At 47.0% G+C, this 11473-nt stretch overlaps 1 protein-coding gene across 1 annotated transcript in view; it reads left to right on the forward strand.

Annotated features, from left to right (window-relative positions):
- LOC138950402 (protein peanut-like) overlaps positions 1 to 11473 on the forward strand; it is a 107213-nt gene that overhangs the window by 70107 nt on the left and 25633 nt on the right. Inside the window, exon 6 of the mRNA XM_070322145.1 lies at positions 3739 to 3834. Within this exon, the coding sequence (XP_070178246.1) occupies positions 3739 to 3834 (96 nt within the window). The remainder of the gene's footprint in view (positions 1 to 3738; positions 3835 to 11473) is intronic.

Consider the following 11473-nt stretch of genomic DNA (forward strand, 5'->3'; position numbering starts at 1 on the left):
GCGGGAGAAAAAGGCGCCTCTTACCCGAGTGCCACCGCGGTTCAAGCCCATCTTCTCGCAGGAAGCATGTTCCGTCTTGCAGTCGGAAATTGCCTCCCTGGAGCAGAAGGGCGCGATGGAGAGAGTTCGGGTCCATAGCTCCCTGGGATTTTAGGGCGTCTTTTCGCCGTTCCCAAAGCGTCAGGAGGACGGCGTCCCGTGTTGGATTTATCTCTCCTCAACACTTTCTTGAGTGAGATAAAAGACAAGATGGAGACGCCAGCCTCGGTCCGAGACTCTCTCCGCCCAGGAGACTGGGTGACCTCGATCGATCTCACGGACGCATACTTTCATTCTTATGCATCCGGCCGACCGGAAATGGCTTTGTTTCCGGTGGGGAGATCAGATCTACCAGTTTCGCGCACTCCCTTTCGGGCTGTCCCTCGCACCATGGATTTTCACCATGGTGGTGAGACAGGTCTGTGCACTGGTGAGGTCCTAGGGTATCCGCCTGCGGGCTTATCTGGACGACTGATTCATCATGAACCAGTCCCAGAGCGGCTGTTCGCAAGATACCCTGATGGTTCTTCGAGAATCCAACTTGTTGGGGTTCTCGATCAACCAGGGAAAGTCGGAGCTGACCCCGTCACAGACATTCACTTATCTGGGGATGTCTTTCGACACGGTCGCGTGGACTGTCCAGCCTTCTCAGAGAAGGGTGCACAAGCTCCAAGCTCAGATTTGCTCCACTTTGCCTCTCCTGATGGCTTCCATCCGTCTGGACTTGGTGGCTCGCTCGCATAGAGCGTCCACCTCGTCAGTTTATGCTTCCCACTGGAAGGCATGGACTGCCTGGTGTTCAGCTACAGGGGTGAGTTCGGTGGCTCCGCGCTCTGTTCAGGTCGCCAACCGCCTCTCTTTCATGTCTTCGCAGGGCGCCTCAGGCTCCTCGTTGAGGGTCCGGCGCTTCGCTATCTCGGCGACTCTTAAGCAGATCGGTCGGTCTGTTCGAGTCGGGGGCGTTATAGCTGCAGTCATTCAAAGGGCTGCTCTTAAGGAAGCGAAAGCTCGTTTGCCCGCTTCCAAGTGGGACTTGTTTTTAATCCTGGAATCCCTACGTTCTGCGGATTTTGAGCCTTTGAGCGAGGCCATTCTGTTCAATGTCACTCGCAAAGCGCTGGTTCTTCTTTTGTTGGCAACGGCCCGACGGGGTAGCGAGGTCCACGCCCTGTCGGGTCAGCCTGGAGATATCTCCTTTTAGTCGGACGGTTCCGCATCTTTGCGTTTCCGGCCCGATTTCCTGGCCAAGAATCAGTCTCCGGGGCAGGCCTCTCCGCTGGTTAGAGTCAAGGCTCTGATCAGCGCGTTGGCCCCGGATGACCTTGATTCGGTCAATTGCCCTGTGAGGGCTCTTCGTCTGTACTTAGCCCGGACTCAGCCGTTTCGGTCTAGTTCTCAGAAGTTGCTGTTTATCTCGCCCTTTTCTAGGCGCGAGTAAGATTTGTCGAAGGTATCGTTGGCCCGGTGGGTGTCCTCGCTCATTAAGCAAGCTTATGAGTGGAGTCGCACAAAGAGGGGGGGGGGGTCATGCCCTCTTTGCCACTTGACTCGGCCCGAGCCCATGAAATGAGGGTGTGGGCATCCTCTCTGGCAGTACTGCGCTCCAGATGTCTAGAGGAGGTGCTGACAATTGCGTTTTGGCGTTCTGAAGATGTTTTCTTAAACTTTTATCTTCGGGACGTCTCGGCTCTTTGACAGGATGGCTCCAGAGGCCTTCCAGCTCTCATAGCAGCAGGTCAGTTCCTGTCCAGAACTTGATGGTGAGTTTTGATTCATTTCTAGCCCACCGCCTTGTTGATGTTATCTGCTAATGTGATTCGGAGTAAGAATATGTTATTTAATGGAAAATTTCCTAGATAAATTTTCATTTAATTAATATACTTACCCGAATCACATACTGTATTCCCTCCCACCTGCCCCGCGTATGGTTTTAAGATTTTTAAAGCCGTATGAGAATAGGCACGTGTTCCTAGAGGAAGTGACGTGGCACACACCCGTATGGGAGGTAACTCCCAGTGTGCTGGCCCATTACCAAGCTACTTTCACTTTCGTTTTGGTGATGGGGTTGCTTCCCTTTTAAATTTTTAGCCGGGTAAGCGTTTTTCAGTGATAAGCATCTCAGGTGACTCAATGCTAATGTGATTCGGGTAAGTATATTAATTAAATGAAAATTTATCTAGGAAATTTTCCATTATCTAGCGCTCCCCCACCCCTCTACCCTTTAGTCCCCATCCTCTACACATACACATCCACCCTGTCACGAAAAGGGGCTGGGTGGTAGGGCGTGTATCAAACAAGCGTCATTCAATCAATGTGCGTTTATTTGTTCCTTTTTGGGGACTCACTAAGAATTTGTGCAACATTGAAACCTCCCCTTGTAAGACCTCAGAGAATTTGAGAAAATCAGGTCTTAAAAAATGAGAAAGTCTTAAAATTTACAGAGGTTATGAACAGAAAATCTCAGAAAACAGGGTGTGGGAGAGGGAGAGGGAGTGTAAACCGGGGGCTAGGGGGAGGGGAGGTCTTAGAAAGGGGGTTCCACTGTATCACTTCGTTCCTAGGTGGCGCTGGATGTTCTTTGCAAAATAATGAATGTCCATGCTCCATCAATCCATGATCAATATAGTTACCCAAAGGGGCGGGGATGTAGCTCAGTCGGTAGCGCGCTGGATTTGTTTCCAGTTGGCCGCTGTCAGCGTGAGTTCGTCCCCACGTTCGGCGAGAGATTTATTTCTCAGAGTCAACTTTGTGTGCAGACTCTCCTCGGTGTCCGAACACCCCCGTGTGTACACGCAAGCACAAGACCAAGTGCGCACGAAAAAGATCCTGTAATCCATGTCAGAGTTCGGTGGGTTATAGAAACACGAAAATACCCAGCATGCTTCCTCCGAAAACGGCGTATGGCTGCCTAAATGGCGGGGTAAAAAACGGTCATACACGTAAAATTCCACTCGTGCAAAAAACACGTAGTGTACGTGGGAGTTTCAGCCCACGAACGCAGAAGAAGAAGAAGTTACCCAAAGAAGTAAAGAGGAGGGGGTTGTCTATTGAGGCAATGCTTGTTTCCTTCGTACAGGTGACTCTGAATAATGATTCATTGTCTTACGGGCCTCCGGGCCTATTGGGAACGTTAACTTGTGATACGTTAACAACTAGTGACGGGTGTTGGGTTTTTTTCCAGACACATTTTGAATTGCAAGTTGTTGAGAAAAGGGGGGGGGGGGGGGGTAGAAGGTTAAGTGTGGTGATGTGCATGCACCATGGTAGCAAAGCCTTTACATTCGACTAAAGAGGCTTTGCTGTTAGCCTGTCGATGGACGTTTTTGTGCTCAGGTTCAGACTGTGCAGATTTCGTAGTACATATCATGACTTGTACATTGAAACTGCTGTCTCTTTCGTATTCGCTCGTCCGACATCACTACCCTGAACTGGCCATTACGAATGGCAGGGAGTTGGAATTGAAATTCCTTGTCATTAACTATCACTGTTGGTGTTATCGAGTTCAGCCAGGGGACGAAAAGCTCGTGCTGACAGCAACATCTTTGTCGAGTTTCACACACAATTGTAAACACTCGTCTCTAAACAATAATCCCTTCTTCTGTACCGGCAACTGTCCACCCAGAGTAGTTAGCAATGCTTGTACCCCGGGTAGAACAGCAGTTGGGACTGACAGGTCCCATTTTCATCTCTTGATCTCAGAGCGAGATACGTCTCCAGGTAGCGGGGTCCGGCTTGGGCGAAGAAAAGCTGAGTGTTCACTGTTGTGGTTCTGTGGTGTCCGATGTTGGGGCGATGGTGAGAATGGAAATTGAACCCGTGGGGAATAACATTGGTGTGGTTCCAAGAAGGCTGGGGCAGCAGATTGTGTGACTGTCTAAGTTGGATTTGTTTATGGACCTTTCTCAGGTTGCCTGTTTATAGTGACCATTTATTGTGAGATTGCAGGACTATAGAAAATAGAACACAGAACAGATAGAAAGCATTTCTCTCCATTCTTGCTCTCCCAATCATGCTTTTCTGCGTGATTTCACGGAATCGGCATTCTCTGTGTCACACTAACGATTTTAACGGGTGTTGCAGGTAGCTCTGTTTCCTCCTTGGGGATGAAGCTACCAGGGGAAGGGATTGTGTTTTGAGGTGCGGGTAGAGGGGTAGCCCTTCCGGTGCTCCCCCTTGGACCTCCCTAGTCTAGGACCCTGGGTCTTCGCGAGGTGGCCATTGTGGTGTAATCCCTCCGGACTAGCATAACGTTTCCCTATCCCAAGACCGACCGTGCGTGGTCTATGACCACATCCTCTACGAGGTGACCCTATCAACTAGGCAGCGCAAGCCCCTAGGCGAAACACGGCGGATCTAGAGGAGAGAACCTCGATAAAAAATTTGAGCTGCCATGAAGACGGAGCATGTTGGCTGAGGACAGCGGGCAGACCTTCTGTGCCGACACCCATCTACAGGAGAAAACCAGGCATGCACGCATCAAACCCAACATGGCCATACAAACGGAAAAAAACGGTGTGCCAGAGTACTCCCTATACCACATCCCCCTAGGCATATTGCAGTAATTCCTCTCTCCCGGGTACTGTCGGGGTGGATAAATTCACCCGTTACTCGGCCTTGGCCACCCAGGCTGATGCTATCACCCCAGGGGTGGAGACCCAACACGGGTGGATGACATGTTTCTAAAGCTCTGCAGTTACAGGTTTTCCGTTCTCCGGGGATACCCCTTTTCGGGGAGCTTCATCTCTTGTGTGGCAGGACTTCGCTTGTTGGGGACGCGAAACATTTTGCAAATAGAAATGTTGGCATTTCTGTCTTTAAAACTCTGTATGTGTGTGTGTGTGTTTATATATCTGCTTTTTTTCTTGCTCACCCTCCACACACACACAAAAACGTAGAGAGAGAAGGGAGTGGGGGAGGGAGAGAGAGAGAGAGAGAGAGAGAGAGAGAGAGAGAGTTTGTGCTTGAATGTTTGCCTATAAGATACATGAGTGTAATTGTGTGTGTTCCTTCATTTCCACTGTGACAGGGGAGGCTACCGCTCCTTTTACAGCAGACTCTGCACCCGAGTTGTTGGCCTTTAAGTCAACACCGGTGGATTGTGGAATTCTGTTTGTGATGGGGTCTGGTGGTTTCCGATTGTCTGTATGTTCATGGAAACCTTCGGGTTTGCATAACAGTTTTTATAGGGCCAAGAAATTGGCCCTAACATTTTCAATCCTGTTTGATTGCACTTCGCCTCCAGAGGTGATCGTAGTGTTACGACACTCGGTTACATCACTGCTAACAACAAAAAAAAGAAGAAGAAAAAAAGAAACGAATTCAGGGACCTTTCCTTGGTGTTCACCCCACTCCAAAAGCAAGTTGGTTTGTCCTGTGATTGATCGCCAACAGACACGGAGGAAATGAAGTCGGCTTTGGGGCGGGGAGTTGAGGGGGTACCTTGTGGCGAGGCGTTATATGGTTCAAACAAAGACTAGAGAGAATGTGTATTCTACAGTTTCTGGCACAGAGACATACTAGGGAGGCCACATATCTTTCAGTGTCTCTCCATTGCACTTCACATCCATTCCCCCTCTCTTCTGTCAACGCCATCTCGCTTTTCTGTCAGCTGACCAGGTGATTGGGACAGGTTCACTTTCTTTGTACCAGTTGGTGTGGGACTCCTTCTATTTTGATTGAAATACAGCAAAGGTTCTTTCTTCAGTCTCGGATTTCTAGGGTTTGTTTGCCTTTTAAATGTTTTTGTTTTTTTAACTATGGTTCTTTGTTGCCCTGATGGGATAACAGAAAGTCGTTTCTGGGATAACAGAAAGTCGTTTCTAATTTGGGGCGAAAGAAGATCTTCTCATCGGAGACAAAGGCATCCATTTCATTGGACAGAGAACAAGAAGCCATTGCAGTGGAGGGTGCCTGCAGAGCGTACTAACTTTCTGTCTTTGTCTGACGCCCTCAGACAATCTTGAAATGGACAACTCCCCTGTCTTGGGCTTTACTTCATCGCAGCTCTGCTGGGGTCAGTTCCCTAAATGATACGAGGACGCACCTCAGAGGATAAGGAACTAGAGCATTGGTATTTTCTTGGAGGTGTGTGTGTGTGTGTGGGGGGGGGGGGGGGGTGAATATAATCCGAACACTTAGAAAATCGCTTTTGAATTGGGTACAAAACATAAAAGCGGTAGCAGGGTGATGATGGAAAACTAGGATGAGGAGGGAGAGGATGTTTCTCCCATATTCTTTTGACGTGCTTTGAGCACAGATAGGTTTCAGAACATGATTCTGTCTTGCCCACAAACGTATGGGTGTTACTCTCTCAGTCTGCCTGGGTTGAAATGTTACAAGCACCCAACTCATCGTCCCGCGATTAACACAGGCACGGGGCTCTTAGAAGGCAAAACTGGACTATTCAGGTCCTTTATCAGTCGGATGTCATGTAGCTCTGAAAAGTGGCCTGGTACTGGAGGTAGAACATGCAGAACCCGTGGACAGACCCAGATAGCTACATCAGGCTTCAGCATCAGGCTTCAGCCGATAAAGACAAAATGTACAACCCGCTCTGGTCGATAGATGTGCTTTTCGAATCATACATCCATGGGGTAAAACGATAGACGCACTTTTGGCATCATACATCCATGGGATAAAACGATACTCACTTTTGGCATCATACATCCATGGGATAAAACGATAGACGCACTTTTGGCATCATACATCCATGGGATAAAACGATACTCACTTTTGGCATCATACATCCATGGGATAAAACGATAGACGTACTTTTGGCATCATGCAGCATGGGATAAAAATGATAGACGCACTTTTGGCATCATACAACAAGGGATAAAACGATAGACGTAATTTTGGCATCATACAACATGGTATAAAACGATAGACGTAATTTTGGCATCATACAACATGGGATAAAACGATAGACGTAATTTTGGCATCATGGGATAAAACGATAGACGTACTTTTGGCATCATGCAGCATGGGATAAAAATGATAGACATACTTTTGGCATCATACAACATGGGATAAAATGATAGACGCACTTTTGGCATCATGCAGCATGGGATAAAACGATAGACGTACTTTTGGCATCATGCAGCATGGGATAAAAATGATAGACATACTTTTGGCATCATACAACATGGGATAAAATGATAGACGTAATTTTGGCATCATACAACATGGGATAAAACGATAGACGTAATTTTGGCATCATACAACATGGGATAAAACGATAGACGTAATTTTGGCATCATACAACATGGGATAAAACGATAGACGTAATTTTGGCATCATACAACATGGGATAAAACGATAGACCTACTTTTGGCACCATACAACATGGGATAAAATGATAGACATACTTTTGGCATCATACAACATGGGATAAAATGATAGACGTACTTTTGGCATCATACAACATGGGATAAAACGATAGACGTAATTTTGGCATCATACAACATGGGATAAAACGATAGACGTAATTTTGGCATCATACAACATGGGATAAAACGATAGACGTAATTTTGGCATCATACAACATGGGATAAAACGATAGATGTACTTTTGGCATCATACAACATGGGATAAAACGATAGACGTAATTTTGGCATCATACAACATGGGACAAAACGATAGACGTAATTTTGGCATCATACAACATTGGATGAAAGGTGAACGGCACCAAGACAGGACCAAGCAATGTATGACCAGCTCTGACTGATCCCTGCCAACGGAAGATTCATCTGATATACTGCAAAACGTGAAGACAGGACTTTTCACAGTACTGTGTACCGTACTCCCTGTGGAAGGGAGGGGGGGGGGAGGGGGGAGAAAGACATGTGACAGGGCTCCCCACAGATGCTCCACCTAAAGGGTTCCTGGATCCCCAATTCGAATCATATAGGAGGTCTTTGGACCCCATCAGTTGAACTTTAGAGGGTCCGAAGATCCGGATACCTTTTCTTGCTTTCGGAGGGTACATTCCTCGACGACACATGATCTCTGGAGTGCTCATGTCATTGTAATACCGACTTTTAGACGTTCTGTGATACCTTTACAAACACATAACGGTCATGTCGGTTAGATTAACTCCGTACATTTACGTTAGTGCAGATCTGGCAGGACATTTTCTGAAGCTGTACCGAAGGTACACATGATAACGGATATGTATTGCGTCCCAGGTCCCGCTCTTTTCAGGTTTAGTGTGTCGCGGGCTTCGGCTTCTAGTGCGTATAGAACGCAGGGACGCACAGTTTGGACAGCCCTGTGTGTCTTCCCCCCATCATACAACTCAGGATAAAAGGCGAAGAACATGTAGACCGAACATTAGATTTTAGTCAAGACAGAATGTAGACCCCCACCAAGCCTGATGCCGGTCAAAGGTGTATAGATTTCCACCACCATACAATGACATGGAGAGTGTCTAGAATATAGAGAAGTCCTTATCCCTCCTGATACAGGTCTGTGAAGAGCGGGGTGTGCAATGTATCTCCCCCGTCACACATCGCGGGATTAAAGGTTGAACAGCCCGCGGGTACGACAAACCATAGGTACAGCCGGTGTGGGCCATTCAACGCTAAATGTACATTCCGCCCAGTATGATACCATTGAAGATGTATACTTGTGCATTTATGTACCCATCATACAGCAAACTTCAAAACGCGAAGACACGACTTAGTCACGTCTTCTAGCTTTGTGTGTGTGTGTGTGTGTGTGTGTGGGGGGGGGGGTTCGTATACTCTTATCACATAACACAGGATAAAAGTTGTACAGCCTATTAGACAGGACAACAGATAAATACGGCAGTTTCGGTCAATCATAACTGAATAATTATACATCCCATCTTGTCTTATACCTGTTGAAGCTGGATGTATTCTGTATCTCCCCATCCTTCGTGGCACCTCACCTTGTAACTACAGGGGTACTTGTGGTGACAGGACACCCTAGGGACCAGCCAAAAGTGTCCCTACATTGCAGGTGGCCTGTCACCACAGGTATATTTTGGTCAAGATAATAGACAAAGGGACGTCATCAGGTGTCCTTTCATGGTAGGTGCCCTCTCATCGTAGGGTCCTCGCATCGTAGGGTCCTCGCATCGCAGGTACCACTGTTCTCTATCACACAACACACTGCAAAACATGAAGGCAGGATTTTAGCCTGTCTGAGACATGAGGAATGTGGACGCGAAACGTATCGCGCCCATCAAATAAATCAGAATTAAAGGTGAACAGCCTGTAGACATGGCAAAAAATACTTACTAGGCCCAGCTGGTTTCGGTCAATCAACGCTTAAAAATACACCCCACCCTGCCTGACACCTTCCAGAGTGGATGTAGTACATGTTACTCCCTCAATTATTATACGATGGGTAAAAAGGTAACAGCCTTGTTTATTGGAGTTAACTGGATGTAGCAAGTTTTACTCGATCAGCACCTCACCCCAACCTACCTGCTACCCGCTTGAGGTGAATGATTTTTTTTTCGTTGTTTATTTATTTATTTATTAAGGAGATTTCTATAGCGCATAACTAAAAGCACAATGGGAGGGGGGGGGGGGGGGGACTGGAGAAGAGAAAGTGTGTTTGAGATTGAGGTAGATTCCTGCGGTGAGTCACTTGAGAGGATTGGAATTTTGGTACCGAAGTTGGAGATGAGAGAGAAAGAGAGTCTGTCGGACTGGCTGTCATCTCTGTCTGTGTCTGTCTTTATGTTGTCTGCATGGGAAAACACTCAAAGTAAATCTCTTTGTTTCGATTCATGGAAACACTCCCGTTTCAGGTTGCTACTGGAACTATGCGTTCTGGTTTACCTGTTTCACCTTTAGGCCTGACGTAGCCATACATTTTCGTAGGTAGCAATGGCTAGCACTGCTCTCTCCTCATCTCCACCCAATCCGCACCACCACTCCTTCCCCAAGATCCCAAGATGAAGTTACCTTGTACCTGTGTTCTTCTTTCACCTGAGGTGTGGCGACCATTTCGAGGATGCCAGGTAATTTCCACGCTTGTGTAAGCAGCGTAATTACTGTTTAACGCTTGGATGACTTTGTTTATCTCCCCTCATACCTGTTCAACATGCCGGCTGTCTGGGATGGCGTGCTAATTGTCTCTGACTCACCACAGCAAGAGAGAGAGAGAGAGAGAGAAAAGGGGGGGGGGGGGGGGGGGGTAGACAGATGTGATGGGGAAGCTGGTTAACAAAAAACGCTTTGGGGGGGGGGGGGGGGGGGGGGGGCTGGAAAAGAGAAAGTGTGTGATGATTGGGCAGATAAAAGGGAGGGGGGGGGGGGAGTAAGTAAACATTATGGGGAGTATAATATATGTAATGAAGAAATGAAAATCGAAAGGCTAAAAAAGAGGTGAGGATAGAGGTGAAAGAGGAGAGATGGGGGGGGGGGGGGGGGGGTATTGTGCCCTACATAAACGATTGGGGGAGAACAGGTGTGATGAGTGTAGATGAAAAGAATGAGAAGGAGGTAGAGAGAAAAAAAGGAAGGAAGAGGATTTGGGTGGAAGTAAAAGCTACCCTGTCACCAAGTGATCTGATGAAGATCACATAAGGATAAAAGAGGTGCTAAAAGCACTGGGGGGGGGGGGGGGGGGTGTAAATGCAGCAATCTTTCATGGAAGGGTTCAGTTAAAAACGACTATATGAAAGCCTCAACTGGAGATCAAAGAGGAAAAATGGTGAGAAAGTGGTTGGATAGGCTAATCAAACACAATCAGTGTCATTAGTCTCACTATAGGCACCAGCCAAGGACTACTCCTTGGCACCAGCATTTTTTTGGAGCGAGAGAGAGGTATGCTCTTTGTGGTTCTCTTCAAATAGCAAGACCTATGGCTGACTTTCCATGCTTACATTTTCAAAGTATTTTAAACAGTAGTACCTGCGATGAGAGGAGACTGGCAAGAAAGGATATTTTTACATGATTAGTTTTACAATATGGACATGTATAACATTACTTTGGGGGAATTTGTTTGGAGTATTTGCATTCTGCAGTCTCAAGGCAAAGTTTTTTCACAGAACCTTTTAACCTCCAGATGTGTATGGTAAAGAAAACTCATATCCTCTCAGCTTTCTGTAAGGCCTAAAAAAAAAAAGTGTGGTTACGGTAACCCGACCTACCCTATTTTTAGGGGCCGACCCTATAACTTTTAATTACATTTGTCCACAAAAAAAAAAAATGAAAACAAGAAAATGCAATGAAAACGAAAGCGCTCGAGTCGTCATGCAGACGACAGACGATGCAAGGGAAATAACTCCTTCTACTAAAAAGGCCCAACAGACGCTTGCCATGGCAAAAATGGCGGCATCTTCTTCGGTTGCGAGTGCTACACGCTTGGTTGCTCTGCTATTAAGAAAAAAAAGTTTTTAAAAAAAAGTGATTGCCTACCTTCCTACCCTAGGGACTGGGTGGCCGAGTGGTAACGT

The sequence above is a fragment of the Littorina saxatilis genome, linkage group LG1, assembly GCF_037325665.1.
Source record: "Littorina saxatilis isolate snail1 linkage group LG1, US_GU_Lsax_2.0, whole genome shotgun sequence".
Lineage (NCBI taxonomy): Eukaryota > Metazoa > Mollusca > Gastropoda > Littorinimorpha > Littorinidae > Littorina > Littorina saxatilis.